The sequence below is a fragment of the Scyliorhinus canicula genome, chromosome 10 (assembly GCF_902713615.1).
Source record: "Scyliorhinus canicula chromosome 10, sScyCan1.1, whole genome shotgun sequence".
In the NCBI taxonomy this organism is placed as follows: Eukaryota; Metazoa; Chordata; class Chondrichthyes; order Carcharhiniformes; family Scyliorhinidae; genus Scyliorhinus; species Scyliorhinus canicula.
In genome coordinates, this window is record NC_052155.1 from 55,544,833 (window position 1) to 55,563,131 (window position 18,299).

At 41.2% G+C, this 18,299-nt stretch overlaps 1 protein-coding gene across 1 annotated transcript; it reads left to right on the forward strand.

The window, feature by feature from the left end:
* The first annotated feature begins 2,402 nt into the window (after positions 1-2,402).
* LOC119972382 (cytochrome b-c1 complex subunit 7) lies at positions 2,403-14,200 on the forward strand. Its single transcript, XM_038808976.1, has 4 exons — positions 2,403-2,529; positions 7,895-7,966; positions 12,959-13,125; positions 13,809-14,200. Exons 1-4 carry the CDS (start codon positions 2,511-2,513, stop codon positions 13,884-13,886), a joined length of 336 nt encoding a protein of 111 aa, XP_038664904.1. The 5' UTR covers positions 2,403-2,510; the 3' UTR covers positions 13,887-14,200.
* The last annotated feature ends 4,099 nt before the right edge of the window (positions 14,201-18,299 follow it).

Consider the following 18,299-nt stretch of genomic DNA (forward strand, 5'->3'; position numbering starts at 1 on the left):
TTTATGAGACCACTGAAATGCTACGTCCTTTGTTATGGAGAATCGCAGCTGGGTCGCCTTGGAGGCCAGGTTGGGAATGAACTTGCCCACAAATTTGATCATCCTCGGTATGCGTAAAACACCTTTCTTGTCTGGGGGACCTGTTACCGTGAACAGCTACGCAACACACCTCTCGTCAGGCTGCGCCTGAAGGCCAAAGGCAAAAACATTGAGTCTAAACTGTTGTTTGAAATCGCGCCAGTTTTTGTCTGTTACCCAGACTTGAAGCTGGTGGGTGCCTTTAAACCTTCCATCGCGAATTTCACCGTTGTTTGTTTTGTTGAGTCGCAAATATCCATAGTTCACCAGGTCGGCAGAGATTTCTTTTTCGCTCTTCGGCATTCTTCGCCTCGCCTCTTCTGTTGTTACCTTTTAGATGTTCTGAACTGTTCTGGTACCATGTTGTGTTCTGTGGTCTCAACGTTGACAATGATACTCATAGAATATGTGGATATTATCAGAGACTCCAGACTTTGCATTCTTCCAGACCCTTCCACCAGGCAGAAGAATTAGAACATTACAGCGCAGTACAGGTCCTTCGGCCTCGATGTTGCGCCGACCAGTGAAACCGATCTAAAGCCCATCTACACTATTCCATTATCATCCATATATTTATCCAATGACCATTTAAATGCCCTTAATGTTGGCGAGTCCAGTACTGTTGCAGGCAGGGCATCCCATGCCCCTACTACTCTCTTGAGTAAAGAACCTACCTCTGACAGCTGTCCTATATCTATCTCTCCTCAGTTTAAAGCTATGTACCCTCATGCTAGCCATCAGCATCCGAGGAAAAAGGCTCTCACTGTCCACCCTATCTAATCCTCTGATCATCTTGTATGCCTCTATTAAATCACCTCTTAACCTTCTTCAAGTCTGAAAACCTGCACATCCAGACATAGGAACAGCTTCTTGCACACAGCTACTAGACTCAACGACTCTCCCTCGGATTGATCTGTTCCCTGTAAGAACACTATTCACGATGTCCTATGCTGCTTGATCATGTATTTGCTTTGTTTGGCCCCTTGTTCCGCACTGTAACCAATCACTGTTTGTTGATGTACCATTTGCCAATGTACTCTGTCGATTATTCATTTTTTGTCTACTGTGTATGTTCCTAGCTCCAAAAAAATACTTTTTACATGTGACAATAAATTGAATCATCAAATATTTAACTGGAACAAATGATTTATTGTCAAATGCGTGGAAAGGCAACTAACGCTATTATGTACAGCAAGGTTACTCAAATTCCTTGGGAGCTATTTTAAGTGCGGCTGTCGTGTTGTACGTGCTACCAATTTACAGGTCAGTCCATCATGTGATAGACTTCTGATGCCACCCGCCAGCCGAGGTCATACCAATGGTTACATGTGCTGATATGCAACTTTATACATTTGTGCAAAATGTATATTTATGACTGAGGTCTTAGGTAGATTCTTGATCAGTAAGATAATCAAGGGTTATGGCAAAAGAGCAAGAAAATGGACGCTCAAATGTTGGATCAGCCATGACCAGCCATGATCCTACATGGACAGGGAACCACAAAGAATGTCTGCATGCTGCAAATCAAATACCTGGTCAAATAATGATGCTACTTGGGGTTGTGGACTTTATTTTCTTTGTACTTATTTTTTTCTTTGATGTCGTTCGTGGCCCGACGACTGCTCCATCTGCGAATTTCACCGTATTCCCCACAGTAACACTGTAACCAACTTGAGACTTTGCCAGTGGGGAGAAATCACGAATTATTTTTTTTTTAATAAACAATTTTATTGAGGTAGTTTTTGGCTTTATAAACAGTTACAGACATCGTCAGAAAGAAAGCAAAAAAGGCAAAAACGTGCAAACATCCACGTACTTTCAATACTTCCATCGTAACATATTGCACAAGCCCGCTCCTCTCCCACCGGTACTACCCGCCATATTTTCCCTCCTACTCTACTCTACCCACCCATCCCCTGCTGACGCTCACTCTCCCGCAAAGAAGTCAATAAATGGTTGCCACCTCCGGGCGAACTCCTGCACAGATCCCCTGAAGGCGAACTTAATTTTTTCCATACCCAGGAAACTCGACATGTCCGCAAGCCACCACTCAATCTTCGGGGGATTTGAGTCCCTCCACGCCAATAGTATTTGTCGCCGGGGAAATCACGAATTATTAAGTCTGCATTGTACCATTGCAGGACGTGGTGCTTCCACTGCCAGCATGCAGCACCTTATCCTCATCGAGCAAGAGCAGACTCTGCAATCAACACAGGCACGTGCACCTCCGGCTTACGTATCAAAGGCACGCTCACGCGCGAATCGTCATTACTCACGCGCACGCAGGACGGGACCAAGACTGTCCTGCACACCCGCGCGGGGACGCGCACGCATACACGCACGCACGGCATCTTTACGTGTCTCCACCACCCCCTGCGGATTATTCTGGATGGTGATAACCGCGCAGCCGCACTGACCTCCTGGCCAAGAAGATGGCGGCGAGAGCCCCAGGTGAGAGCTACTGGTTGTTATAAGCCGCTGCCTAGGCGAGGGCGAAGGGGAGGGAGAGGTCGGACGTGATGAAGCCGGTATAACGGCTCCTGCGCGCCTCTTGTGACAGTGTACCGTCCAGCTGGTCAGAGATGAGCGCTTCGGCCTTGGGTTGTCCTTGAAGGGGATGTGGGGCGATTGCCCCGGCGGCCATCAGAGTGAGGGAGTCCCACTCGGGGCTGAGCTCCTGCCCGGGGACCGTGACTAACTCCAGCGGCAGGACAGGTTCCCGCCCTGAGGCCTGTAACTCCCTGACATTGGGAAGGGAAAGGAAACTTGCCTTGATATCGAGCTCAAGGTGACCCAGGAGAAGAATCCTTGATGGAGACCGTTCGGCTGGTCGTGCCCGTGCTGCCTCTTTGGCGGCACGTTGATCAGATAGATTCTTCTACATGTTTTGGGAATACCCCTCTTTTTGTCTTTTATACTGTCACTTTCCTGGTCGAGATGAAGATAATTGAAGTCTCCTATTGTCACTGCTCTGTAGTCCTCACATCTCTAATTTTCCTGTAAAGACCCTCTTCTAAATCTTAAACTATTTGGGACTCAATGGTATACACCCTGATCAGTAATAGCTCCTGCCTTTGACTTCCAACTGTATCATCCTCCATTACTGTAACTGTTTATGAGGGGTGGCACAGCATTGCTGGCTCACAGCACCAGGTACCCGGGCTTGATTCTGACCTTGGGTCATTGTGTGGAGTTTGCACATTCTCCCCGTGTCTGTATGGGTTGCCTCTGGGTGCGCTGCCCCCCCCCCCCCCCCCCCAAAAGACCAAACATGTGCAGGTTAGGGGCTTTTCACAGTAACTTAATTGAAGCTACTTGTGACAATAAGTGATTATTATTATTATAGGTGGATTGGCCATGCTAAATTATCCCTTAGTGTCCAGAGTGAGATTATGGGAATATAGTGGGGGATTGGGCCGAGGTAGGGTGATCTAGCAGAGGGTCAGTGCAGACTCGATGGGCCAAATGGCCTCATTCTGCACTGTAGGGATTTTGGGATCGATACTGTCATCCCATTTCCTGTTACCTTCCTTTTCTTTCCTTAATTCCTTGTAGCCATGAGTATTAAGTTCTCAGTCGTTCCCTTGTTTGAGCCAGGTCTCTGTCATTGTCACACTATTGAAGATCTATGTTAATTCTTCTGATCTGACTTTCTACACACATTGCTCAAGCATGAATCCAGAGTTGAATTCAGCAATTCTGTAGTTGAATTCTGTTTTAACGACACCTTGTATTCCCAAATAGATGGTGTCACCATGGGATCCCCTCTAGCCCCACTCCAAACATCTTTGTTGGTTTCCATGAGAAATGCAACACTGATGGAATGACACCTAACCTCCTATTCCTTGCATATTTCCAATAAGTAGATATGTTTGCTATATTTGAATCAAGAACTGCATGTAAGAACATTTTAGGTGCTTATTCATCTTATTCATCCTGCGCTTAAATTCACCTTTAAAATGGAGCAGTCAAACAAGCTCCCTTTCCTCAATACGCTAGTTAAGAAATCTGCCCAGGATTCTCTATTGTTTCCTGCAAGCCGACCTTCATTGGGCAATATATGCATTGACATCCTGCAGTTCCAATTACCATAAGATTGGCCTTGTAAGCAACTTTGTAAACAGGGCTCAAGCCATTTGGTCACTGTACAAGCTTGATGCTGAAATAGGGCACATCAAAGCCATGCTGCAGGATAATGGCACCATGATTAGATCATGGCTCACTTTATATCATGCAGACTCATGAATGGGCCTAAGGTTGCTACTTTCAGACCTGAAAAGTGCCCAGTTCTACCTCATTACCTGGAAGGGTAAGGTGTCTCAAAGATTGGAACAATAGGTGAAACTAGCATGTTGTCAGTATGCAGTAGCAACACGGGTAGTGTTTTCCACTAACAATGCTGCCATCAAATCGAAAGGATATCCTGCCTGTCACACTAATGAGCAATGTGGTATATGAATTTCAATGCCGGTGTGGTATCAGGTATATAGGCTGTACACTCCAATGATGGCAGATCGTATCAAACAGCAAGAGCCTTCACTCTGCTCCCTTGCAGTCACACACTGGTTTTCCTGAACCTCTGTGTTAGAGTGTGTTCTATATAAAACTATTAAATTTATTTCCCTCTGTTATGCTTTGGGAGCATTTATCAATCACTTTTGAGCTCAATGAATGAGTCTGAGTGATTGGAGGTAGAGATGTTTCCTGGATTGTGATAACTTTGAGCACTAATGTCTCTCACCCTTGTTAGGATATTGGGCCACACCCCAACATTTGTTAGCACATCGGACTAGAACCCCAGTTTTTAAAATTTTGTAAAACTTTTCTTGTGTTTCTAATAATTTCATTTGTAATTGAATTTTAGCTAATTTTAATGTTTCAGATTGTGTCTCTGGCAAAGTTAAATGCTGAGCTATCGCTTCAATTATCTCCACCTTCCTCACCCCCTTCAGGTAAAGTCAACTGCAACTTGACTGCCAAATCCAAAAGCTTTGTTTTAACCACCCTTTGTAAACCAACCAGAGTGATCTCTTCCACACCCAGGAAACTCTTTGCCACTGAAAGAACCATTTTACCAGTCACTCCCTGTTTAAACTGACAAGAGTATCAACACCTGAAATAAAGCACCAGTTTCTCTCACACGCTGTCTTTACATTCAATAATCCAAAACAAACTAGGAATGATACTTTTTAATCCCGATAAGAGCCCCAATTTTGTTAGGACACTGGACCAAACCCTAATATTTGGTAGGATACCAGACAAAACCCAAACAATTTTTTTTTTTAAAGTAAAACTGTGAGGAATGGATACTTAACCCCAGGAGTGATCACTCTGGCCAATAGGTATCTTTTATGTTAATACAAACTTTAAATTAAACACATAATTAACCACATTAACATCAAAGAAAATAGCTGTGCAATTATCAGTTAAATTCTTCTTAAATACAAGGAAAAACCTAAACTTATTATCTATACCTGCTACTAACTCCAATTAAGCAATACAGTTCAAATGCCACTGATAAATAAAGTTAACAAACAGATTACTTGCTTGGTTGTGTATACACTCTTGGAGAGTGCGGCCCTTTCAGGAGCAGAACCAATACATTTCAGCTCAACCTAGCAGCATTTGGCAAAACTGCTATGTAACTTAAAATCCTTCTGTCTTGTCAGACTCAAATTCTGGGGCAAACGGCAAAACTACAGACAGATCTGGTCCCTCCCATAATTGCATATCTGTATCCCATTAAGATATCACATGACCTGCTTAGTTAGGACTAAATATATTGCCTCATAAATTATGTACTCTCCAGGAAATATCCAGTAATCATAATGATCCATAAACCCTCTGTGTAAACAAGTAAATCGTTAGAATCGATCATGACTTCACCTTTTATGACTTCTTAATTACAGCTTTAGCATACACACATAACTTTAATCTAGGTTCTTTAACATTACTGCAACAAATATATACCTTTTAATAACATTACTGCCATAAATATAATATAACCATTTCTACATTCATCACGCCTTCTCTCAGTCTTACAAGTAATAGCCCGTGGCATTTTAAACCTATGAAAAATATGCGGCTTGCGTCGATATAGACCCTTTTAAAGTGAATTAAGTACTTCAGAAATGTAGTCATTGTTGTGAGGTAGGAAACATAGCAAGCTCTCGCAAACACAAGTATGATAGTGGCCAGGTAGTTTTTTTTATTCATTCATGGGATGTGTGTGTGACTGGCTGGGCCAACATTTATTGTCCAAATCCAAGGGCATTTATGGGTTGACCACATTGCTCTGGATCTGGAGTCACGTGCAAACCAGACTGGGTCAGGACGCCAGATTTCACTCCCTAAATTACATTAGTGAACCAGATGGGTTTTTACAACAATGGTCTCAGGGTCATCATTAGACTTTTTTTAATGATGTTTTTATTGAATTCAACTTTCACCAACTGCCATGGTGGGATTTGAACCCGGGTGCCCAGAGCATTACCCTGGATTTCTGGGTTACTCGTCCAGCGACAATACCGCTCCGCCACTGCCTCCCTGTTACTTCAGAGGTAAATGGTGCCGAGGTGGAGATGGTTGACAGCTTCAAATTCCTAGGTATGCACATAACCAACAGTCTGTCCTGGTCCACCCACGTCGACGCTACAACCAAGAAAACACAGCGCCTACACTTCCTCAGGAAACTAAGGAAATTCAATATGTCCACATTGACTCTTACCGATTTTTACAGATGCACCAATAAAAACATCTTATCAGACAGCATCACAGCCTGCTTGGCCCAAGGTTGCAAGAAACTTCAGAGAGCCGTGAACACAGCCTAGTCCATCACACAAAGCTGTCTCCCATACATTGACTGTCTACACCTCCCACTGCCATGGGAAAACAGGCAGCATAATCAAAGCATAATCCCACCCGGATTAATTCTCCCATCGGGCAGAAGATACAAAAGCCTGAGAACAAACAACTAACAGGTTCAAAAACAGCTTCTTCCAACTGTTACCAGACTCCTGATTGACCCTCTTAGGGCTGAACTGAAATCTCTTTGCATCTTCTCTACTGTTGTAGCACTATACTCCATATGCTTCACCTGATGTCTATGTATTTACATTGTGTATTTATCGGATGCCCTGTGTTTTACATGTATAGAACGATCTGCCTGGACTGTGCGCAGAACAATATTTTTCACTGTACTTGGTACACGTGACAATAAATCTAAATGCTGGTAAGGATGATGAGAAGAACTCATCTCTTTTCAAAATAGTACCATAGGATCGTTTATGTCAAATTCAGAAATCCATCATGGCCTCGGTTTGACATCACAAACAAAGTATTAGCCTTGAGTGGGGGCTTAAACTCACAGTTATCTAGCTGAGACCAGAGTGAGGCGAGCCATGGCTGACCCCTAAATTCATTTTATATTAAAACTGAGTGTAATTCATCCTCTGATAACTTGTATGAAAAAATGTGATCAGAAATTCCAAACCAACAGCAATAAATGCTGCCTTTCTAGTATTGAAATGAAATGAAAATGAAAATCGCTTATTGTCACGAGTAGGCTTCAATGAAGTTACTGTGAAAAGCCCCTAGTCGCCACATTCCGGCGCCTGTCCGGGGAGGCTGGTATTCATCAAAGCCCAAGAACAATGTTTTTAAAAAGTGCCCTGGCTCAATGATTTTCTTACAGTGAGTATTTTTATGTAACTGAGTTTTTCTGTGTACACTGATTTTAAATCAGAAAATTTGGTTGCCTAGTTTGGACTTTTTCTTCTGTAAGTGAGTTATGTTTTGTATATTTTCCTTCCCCCAGCCAAAGCAACAAGCAGTTTGCTTCAAAGCCTTCAAAAGTGGTACTATAATGCTGCAGGGTTCAACAAATATGGTAAGTTTTAGTTTATATTCCTGTTGACTTTTTCCATATTTTCTTTCATTCTCAGGATATAGGCATCACTGGTATGGAAAATATTTATTACCCATCTCTAATTGACTTTTAGAAACTGGTGGTGAGCCACCTTCTTGAACCCATTCAGTTAACACTGCCACAATGCTGTTAAGTAACAGGTTCTAACATAATTGGCCTGGTGATGATATAAGTCCAAGACAAGTTGGTGTGTGACTTGAATGAAAACAAGGTGTGTGTGTTTTCAATCACCTGCTCACCTGGAGATTGCAAGTTTAGGAGGTGCTGATGAAGACTGGGCAAGTTCTGTAGTGAATCTTCTAGATAATAAATACTGCAAATATTTTAAAATGTATGACATAGGAGCAGAATTAGGCCATACCGCCCGTCGAGCATGCTCCGCCATTCAATTATGGCTGATAAGTTTCTCATCTCCATTCTCCTACCTTCTCCCCATAAGCCCTGATCCCCTTAATCAAGAACCTATATATCTTTGTTTTAAAGACACTCAGTGATTAGGCCTCCATAGCCTGCCGTGGCAACGACTTCCAAACATTCACCACCCTCTGACAGAAGAAATTCCTCCTCATCTCCATTTTAAAGGATTGTCCCTTCAGTCTGAAGCTGTGCCCTCAGGTTCTAGTGTTTCCTATGAGTGGAAACATCCTCTCCACATCCACTCTACCTAGGCATCTCTGTATTCTGTAAGTTTCAATAAGATTCCCCCCTCATCCTTCTAAACTCCAACAAGTACAGATCCAGAGTTCACAACCGCTCCCCCTTGGCACTCACATGCCAGCACATGGCTTCGGTGGGGGAAAGAGCATCACAGTAAAATCTGATTCAGAACTCAACAGTCTGCTGCTAGCCCCCACCCCAATCATTTATATCCCATTTCCTAACCCAGTGAGTACTCTATTCCGTAGTTCCCATCTTCTTCAAGAAGACCATCATTATACTGGTGTCAAAGAAGAACCAGGCAACATGCCTCAACGACAATTCCAGTGGCCTTGACATTTGTCATTTATGAAATGCTTCGAGACGTTGGTCATAAGACACATCAACTCCATTCTCACATAATGCCTTGATCCACTGCAATTCACATACCGCCACAACCGGTCCACAGCAGACGCCATCTATTTGGCCCTACGCTCATCCCTGGAGCATCTCAACAAAAAGGACTCCTATATAAGACTCCTATTCATTGCCTACAGTTCCTCCTTCAACACCATAATCCCAGCCAAGCTCATATCAAAGCTCCAAAATTTAGGTCTGGGCTCGTTCCTCCACAACTGGATCCTCTACTTTCTGACACATAGACCACAATCAGTAAGGATAAACAACAACACCTACTCCAGGATAATGCTCAATACCAGGGGCCCTGCAAGGCTGCTTACTTAGCCCCCTACTATACTCCCTACACATAAGTGACTGGCAAGATTTGGCTCCAATCCATCTACACGTTTGCTGACGACTTGTGGGTCAGGTCTAGAGCAATGATGAGTCAGAATACAGGAGGGAGGTAGAGAACCTAGTGTGGTGTAACAACAATAGTCTCTCCCTCAACGTCAGCAAAACCTAAGAACTGGTCATTGACTTCAGGAAGAGAAGTATCGTACGCACCCCTGAATGAATCAGTGGAGATGGGGATGGTTGACAGCTTTAAATTCCTAAGTGTACACATCACCAACAATCTGCCCTGGTCCACCCACGTCGACGTCAAGACCAAGAAAATACAACAGCACCTACACTTCCTCAGGAAACTAAGGAAATTTGGCATCTCCACATTGACTCTTACCAATTTTGACAGATGCAACATAGAAAGCATCCTATCTGGTTGCATCACAACCTGGTATGGCAATTGCCCGGCCCAAGGTTAAGAAACTACAGAGAGCTGTGAACACAGCCCAGTCCATCACTGGAACCTGCCTGCCAGTCATTGACTCTGTCTACAGGTTCGCCTCCCATCCATGTCCCACCGTCTTGGGAAAGCGGGCAGCATAATCAAAGATCCCTCCCACTTGGGTTATTCTCTCTTCCGACTTCTTCCGTCGGACAGGAGATTAAAAAGTCTGAGAACACGCACCAACCGGTTCAAAAACCACTTCTTCCCTGCTGTTACCAGACTCCTGAATGACCCTCTTATGGACTGAACTGATCTCGTTACATCTTCTCCACTGAATAGTACTACACTTCGTAAGCTCACCTGATTTGTGTCCCCATGTATTACATGCATGTCCTATCTTTTTTCTGTATGGACTGTATGCAGAACAATTCTTTTTGCTGTACCTCGGTACACGTGAGAAATCAAATTCAATTTAATTCATTCCCGAGGTCATTCTTTTGAACCCCCTCTGGACCCTTTCCGAGGCCAGCACATCCTTCCTTAGATACAGGGCCCCAAACTACTCGCAGTACTCCAAATGGGATCAAACGTATGCAAGCCGAAACATTTTAGACTGTCAAAATACAGTTTCATTTATATTTTCGGAATAGTAGCATGATGAGATGACTAACGTCTCAATTGTTGCAGATAAGCAACAATTGGAAGTGGCGTTGCATTGGGAGGATGGATGGCTTGTTATCAAATCAAATGTGTTTTGAATATAGCTTAAACCAATTAGGATTATATTGGGGTGTGATCGGATCGCTTAAGACAGATATGAAAGAGTATATCCATGGATGATTTGGCCACCATTTTAGACAAGAAAGACAGAAAGACAAGAAGAAAGAAAGACAAGAAGAAAGAAAGACAAAGAGACAGAGAGAACGAGACAGGAAAGAGACAAAGAGAACAAGACAGAGAGAGAGAGAGAGAAAGTAAAGGAAGAGAATTAGAAAAGAGTTCTGTATTCCTATTTCATTTTCATACTTTGACTTCAGCCTTTGACTTTTAAAGTTGTGTTCAGGCTATTGTCTCAGAAGATAATTCCTGTGATTCTTTGAAGAAAATCAAATTGTCTACAAACTACCTTTTAAATCATTTTCAAGTTGTAATCAATGAACTTCAATAAAACAATTCTTATTTGCACCTGACAAGTTTTTAACTTGAATTTCTACTGAGTTTCAGCAATGTCTCAACAACAACCGGCAACCGTAAATTGAAAATCTTTAAAATCCAAAGATACAACACTTGGCGTAGTCGGCAGGATTTTAAAGATTTTTCAATTTACGGTTGCCGGTTGTTGTTGAGACATTGCTGAAACTCAGTAGAAATTCAAGTTAAAAACTTGTCAGGTGCAAATAAGAATTGTTCTATTGAAGTTCATTGGTTACAACTTGAAAATGATTTAAAAGGTAGTTTGTAGACAATTTGATTTTCTTCAAAGAATCACAGGAATTATCTTCTGAGACAATAGCCTGAACACAACTTTAAAAGTCAAAGTATGAAAATGAAATAGGAATACAGAACTCTTTTCTAATTCTCTTCCTTTACTTTCTCTCTCTCTCTCTGTCTCTGTCTTGTTCTCTTTGTCTCTTTCCTGTCTCGTTCTCTCTGTCTCTTTCTGTCTTTCTTTCTTCTTGTCTTTCTTTCTTCTTGTCTTTCTGTCTTTCTTGTCTAAAATGGTGGCCAAATCATCCATGGATATACTCTTTCATATCTGTCTTAAGCGATCCGATCACACCCCAATATAATCCTAATTGGTTTAAGCTATATTCAAAACACATTTGATTTGATAACAAGCCATCCATCCTCCCAATGCAACGCCACTTCCAATTGTTGCTTATCTGCAACAATTGAGACGTTAGTCATCTCATCATGCTATTATTCCGAAAATATAAATGAAACTGTATTTTGACACAGTCTAAAATGTTTCGGCTTGCATACGTTATGGAATGTGGTTCAGGCTGTTATCACAAGTGGCCAGAAATCAGAACAATGGAGCCTTTAATTATTCCACCTTTATTGCCATGAGACTTTGCTGCTGTCCTTGAAAGAATGTGATGTTTTTATCAGTGGTTCTGTTTTTCCCAAACACATGTCTGAGTTTGGAAGTTGTATATTTCTTTCATTTTAAAACTGGGATTTAATATTTCTGTCTTAAACAGTCTTCTTACCTATATTAAGTGTATTTAAAATACCTGACTTCTACAGATCTGACCAGAGCCTTATACAGCCTCAGAAGTACATCCCTGCTCTTGTATTCTAGCTCTCTCGACATGAATGCTACCATTGCATTTACCCTCCTAACTGCCGACTGAACCTGCACGTTAACCTTAAGAGAATCTTGAACTTGGACTCATAAGCACCTATGTATTTCAGATTTCCGAAGCAGTTTCCCATTTAGAAAATAGTCTATGCCTCAATTCTTCTTACCAAAGTGCATATCCTCACACTTTTCCACATTGTATTCTATCTGCCACTTCTTTGTCCAATCTCCTAGTCTATCCAAGTCCTTCTGCAGTCCGCCTGCTTCCTCAGTACTATCTGTCCCTCTGTATATCTTTGTATCATCTGCATTCACTGAATTCAAATTCTAAAACTTCTATCATATGATTTGAAATTGCATTCTTTGGTTAGTAGTTCACTCACATAAATATATATATATACATAAATATATGAACACAAATCGTATAAATCAAATGCACAAAGTATCTTTTTGAGAAAACACTTGTTGCCTCTTCCTTTTTGTTTGCTAACCCCTTTGTGGATGATATGGTTTCGACCACAGATTCTATGTTTTTTAAGCGTCACTCTCCAGCACCATAAAATAATTAAAGTAAAACAAAGTCTGCTACTTGAAATAGTCTGCCGGAAACCTGCCACGTCAACGTTAAAATACACCATTTAAACGTGACTTATCCAGTTTCTGCATATGGTCTGCTTTCATTATGCATTATCATTCCTGGTCCTGCAGATCAATTCTGCTGCTTCATGGGTGCTTTCTGGTTTTAAAGAAATTACATTCAGGAAATTACATTATCTGAATTGATCACGAATGAGATAAGTACTTTAAGTATGTTTGTTTCCAGGACTTGTGCGCGATGACATATTGTATGAAGATGATGACGTAAAAGAGGCTGTGAGAAGGTTGCCTGAAAACCTTTATAATGATAGAAATTTCCGCATCAAACGAGCTTTGGATTTGAGCATGAAGCATCAAATCCTTCCAAAGGAAATGTGGACAAAATTTGAGAAGGTAATTTGCTGACATCTGTAGAAGGGGAAATGTTTACTACAGTAGGTCTTCTTCCCAGTCCCTCCATCCACTCCACTAATGTTTTTGGGTCTTCCCAGCCATGCAGTTCCCTCAACAGTTAACTGTAACCCAGAGAGCTGCCAAATACCTCAAGCCTTGTTGCTTTGATATGCCAATGAGCAATACTGATTTGCCTACCTTGGGTTTTTTCTTTGTGTCAAGGCAGGAACTCCTCGCTGGATTTCTTTATATAGAATGTATAGCATAGAAACAGGCCATTAGGCCCAGGGATTTATTTTGTAAATAGGTATTTCTACTCTGTAAGAACATTCTTCCACCCCTTTTACATTTCATGTAGTCCATTCAGCATCATTTCTTATTCATAGCTAATTTCCCCTTAAATGCCATTTGCTTAAACCACTCCTTGTAGCAAGTTCCACTTTCTAGCCATTTCCCGACTAGAGATTCTCCTAAATTCCCTAATGTACTTGGAATTTATATTCATAACACCCAGTTTTGGTCTTTCCTTCAAGTCAAAACATCTTCCCTACCTTTACTGTATCAAGTTTTTCTTACTAAAGAATCCCTTAAAAGAATAAAGAAAACAGTTATTTATATAAATATATTGATACAAAAAATGTTACACTTAAAAACGGTTCTATTCAACCCATTCTTTGTTGCAGGATATGCGCTACCTAGAACCATACCTTAAAGAAGTTATCACCGAACGAAAAGAAAAAGAAGAATGGGATAAGAAGTGATTTGCTGATTTCATTTTTGACTTGGTACTTGATTCTCTGTTAATATCTAGCCATGCAAATTTAAAACTTATTCCTTCGTTATTGACTTTTGTCAGCAGCCAGGATAACAGATTCCCTTCTTGAAAGAATAAATTGTGCTGTAAAACTATGTAAATGCAATTTGTTTTGTTTGTGTACAGTATGATTTAAAAGTCATTTCCAGATTATTTCTGTCAGGGATGCTCTTACTCATGTAATTGTGCAGATTTAAAAATAAATCGAAAGTGAGGTTCTGCCCTCATACGCTTGACCGGTAGGAAAGAAAACCGCTTTCAGAAATCAAACTTGTATTACGTTGCATTTCAGTATCTTCATCTCAAAAAATAATGAACCATTCAAGACCATTTTTAATGAAAAAATGCAATTTGAATTTGTAGCAAGTTACACTTGGGAAATCATGGAATCAATCTTTGGCATGGAATTTGTAGGGTTTTTGAAGACAAACCATTCTGTGTTTGCCATCATTGCTCCCCTGAATCTGATTGCAACTTCCAGATTTAATGCAAACGCAGATTAACCTGAAGTTGTGGGCTGTCATTTACTCCCTACCACAGGTAGAGGTGTGGACCCAATCTTCCTGCCCCCAAGCCAACATTCAACAAAATCAATTTTTTGAACCATCAGATAAATGGATGGAAAATTATCATCTTAGCTGTGCATTATTTCCTGATTTATGCTAAAAATCCTCTAAACATACTTCATTTCCTAGGAATAGAAAAGCAGCACAGTCACAACTGCTGCTGACTATAGACATCTGTGAGGAGTTCTTGGGAAATGTTAAATTCACACAGCAAATATAACGATGTGTCACCATGTTGAAATAAAGCTTTTATAGTTTAATTGCCACTGTCATTTCAGTATTTAGGTGAAAGCAAAAATGTCTCATCCCCATGTTGAATGCAGACGTTGCAAGAAAATTCCACAAATTGCTCAAAGTACAGATGTAAACACGGCAGCAGACATGATTGCTTCACAGCGTCAGGGTCCTAGTTTGGCTCCCAGCTTGGGTCACTGTCTGTGCGCAGTCTGCATATTCTCCCCATGTCTGCGTGAGTTTCCTCCAGGTGCTCTGGTTTCCTCCCACAAGTCACGAAAGACGTGCTTGTTAGGTGATTTGGACATTCTGAGTTCTCCCTCAGTGTACCCGAAGGTGCCGGAGTGTGGTGACTAGGGGCTTTTCACATTAACTTCATGCAGTGTAAATGTAAGCCTATTGTAGTGCTATTGTGACAATAATAAAATTATTATATAATAGCTGTGTCCAGCAGTTTGAAAAGAAAATCCAATCAAAGTTTAAAAAAACTTAAAAGGTATTCAAATACAGCTCAATCAGTGAATTATGCTGTTGTGAAGTTTGTATTTAAAGCTTGCTTTGGACTTTGTCGATTTTCAATGAAGTTTCTAGTTAATTTTTGAAAAAGCATTTTGAGTGAATCAGAAGGCAAATCCAGTGCGTGGAGTTGAGCCTTCAAATGCAGTTGGACAGGTGTACTTTTCTGTAATGTTATAGTTATGCAACATAAGCACAGTTTCTGTGTTTGATGCTGATGCAGTTCAGGCCAACACTCTGCTTTTAAATTAGACCCCCATCCTGACTTGACAGTGCAGAGAATGCTCACGTAGTGTAATATATAATAATCTTTATTGTCACAAGTAGGCTAACATCAACACTGCAATGAAGTTACTGTGAAAAGCCCTGTGAATATATGGTCATCATTAATTTATACTGTGAATATATGGTCATCATGGGTCCAATGATGGCATATTTGCAATAACTTGGAAAATTGTGCCTCCAGAGCAGAGGCTCGCTATGCTTGAGGAGTGATTGACTACCCTCTGCAACATCTGAGAATTTCCTGCACCACAGCCCAGGGTGTGATCACGAAGAGACAGTGGTCAATTGTTTGATATACAAGGATTGAGTCGAAAGAAGTAGGTGACCATCTGCGAGGGCAGCAGATGAACAGCACTTTATGAAAACAACAGTTCTGGTTTGCTTTCATGGAGTCACAGTACAGAAACACTCTTCGTTCCAATATTTTTGATGTTAGTGTTTATAATCCGTATGAATTTCATCCACCCAGAGCTGCAGCTACAAGCTATTCTGTAAAAAGGGTTTGCCCTACATAATGATGCCCATAGTTTATTTTACGACTTTTAAAAGCCTTCCAGGAAGGAGTGGTGCAGTGGTTAGCATTTTGCCTCATGGCACTGGGGACCTGGGTTTGATTCTGCACCCGGGTTACTGTCCATGTGGAGTTTACACATTCTCTCTGTGCCTGCGTGGGTCTCATCCACAAGCTAAAGATGTGCAGGGTAGATGGATTGGCCATGCTAAATTGCCCCTTAATTGTAAAAAAAAAAGAATTGCGTACTTTAAATTTTAAGAATATGTATTTTTTTCAAGCCTTCAGGGGCACCTCTTGTGGTAGGGTGCTGCACAGAGCCTCAAACACTTCAATTGGCTCTCCCATCTGGACAACCCCAGATTCCTGGAAGCTGCATCTTAATTTGGTGCCTTCGGGAAGATCATACAAGCTGGCGATCTTCCGAAAGCATTGGCACCAGGACCTGGAAATGGTCCTGGCCTGTGTTTAAAAACTGAGGTTGCCCAATGTGTTACATAAGAAGAACTTTAGCGAGCTGTACAGAACGATACACAAAATTATGAATGGTTAAAATAGCATTGTGATTTAAATGTCACTCATTGAGGCAACTCTCAGCGGTGTTCTAATCCCTGTTATACTTCTGGTCTGCACTGATTGTGGCAGATAAAATCATACAATTGATGACCTCTTGCCACTCCTGGTGGCATCACCTTTTGTAAGATACTTAAACATATTGATTTGGTTGTATATTGTTATTGCATTTGCATTGATGCCCCTACTTCCCTATGAACATTTGGCATTTTCACATCCTACACCATTTTTCTTCTTTAGCACGCATCCCAGGCTGTAATAATAAAGTCTCACAAGTGAATATAAGAAACCTTGCTCTTAGACACATGAATATGTCAGCTTGACATTGCAGATAGGCGGTGCTACACATGACCATTGTATGGAGACCTGGGAGTTATGCCATCCAACAGCTTTCATCCAGCTTGAAAAGATTGTGTTCTCTGCTTCTCACACGACGATTTTCATTGAAGAATCAAGGAAAGTCTGCAGCTGCTCACCAGAAATTGAAAGTCTGCAGCCTCAGCAGAAATTGATTACATTAGCTAGGTGACGCAGACATCTAAGTATATTCTATTACTAAATGGTCAGAAGTGTTTTCTTTCGTTCAAGTTTTTGCCATGGATCAAAATCTTGCCATTGTCCAGCACTAACTGATGAGCCTTTATGAGCATCAATGAAAAACAACCCGCAAGCAAAATAAAACATGTTAATCTGTAGCAAAATCATAATTCTCTCTTTAGGGGTGGCACAGTGGTCAGCACTGCAGCCAACGGCGTTGAGGACCCGGGTTCGAATCCCAGCCCTGGGTCACTTTCCGTCTGGAGTTTGCACATTCTCCCCGTGTCTGTGTGGGTTTCACCCCCAGAACCCAAAGATGAGTAGGTTAGGTGGATTGGCCATGCTAAATTGCCCCTTAATTGGAAAAAAATAATTGAGTGCTCCAATTCATAAAAAAATAATTCTCTCTTTATGTTACATAGCTACAAATATTGACCAGGTACATGCTGTGTTGATCACCATGCTAAAGGTAATTGACAAAAGAGAAAAGAAAACACAGAAGTAAATAAATGGCAGACCAGAAAAAAAAGGACCTGATGGATTTAGCATTTGAAACCAAGTGTATGTATGTAAGACTGCTGCTGATCTGCAAATGTTTGTCATGCTCCATACTGCATTCATTAAACAAAACAAATACTAACTCGTCCCAAAGGTTTTTATTACTATATCAAATTTAGTAGCCCATTTAAATTTCAAGTAAGCATGGTCAGTCATAAAATGCTTGCTGCCTAAATACAACACAACTACTTACCACAATTGGCTAGCATTCTCCAAATAAAACTTATGAAAGGTGTCTGAATTATGAGTCTCACGTTGAGGGGAATGCACAATTAAAGACAGCTTCTCTGTATTATGATTTACCAATTCAAATGTATTGCAACACTTCCAATCAAACACTTTTTTAAAATTTAGAGTACCAAATTCATTTTTTCCAATTAAGAGGCAATTTAGCATAGCCAATCCACCTAGCTTGCATATTTTTGGGTTGTGCGGGCGAAACCCACGCAAACAAGGGGAGAATGTGCAACCTCCACACGGACAGTGACCCAGAGCTAGGATCGAACCTGGGACCTCAGCGCCGTGAGGCTGCACCTCCAATCAAATATGACCAAACTTCACTCAAAACCATAGAGGATTG

Bases quoted from the DNA above. Each gene is read 5' to 3' on its own strand.
- LOC119972382 (XM_038808976.1), top strand. The intron at 7,967-12,958 runs GTAAGTTTTAGT...GTTTGTTTCCAG, and splicing joins TGCAGGGTTCAACAAATATG to GACTTGTGCGCGATGACATA. The intron at 13,126-13,808 runs GTAATTTGCTGA...TCTTTGTTGCAG, and splicing joins TGTGGACAAAATTTGAGAAG to GATATGCGCTACCTAGAACC.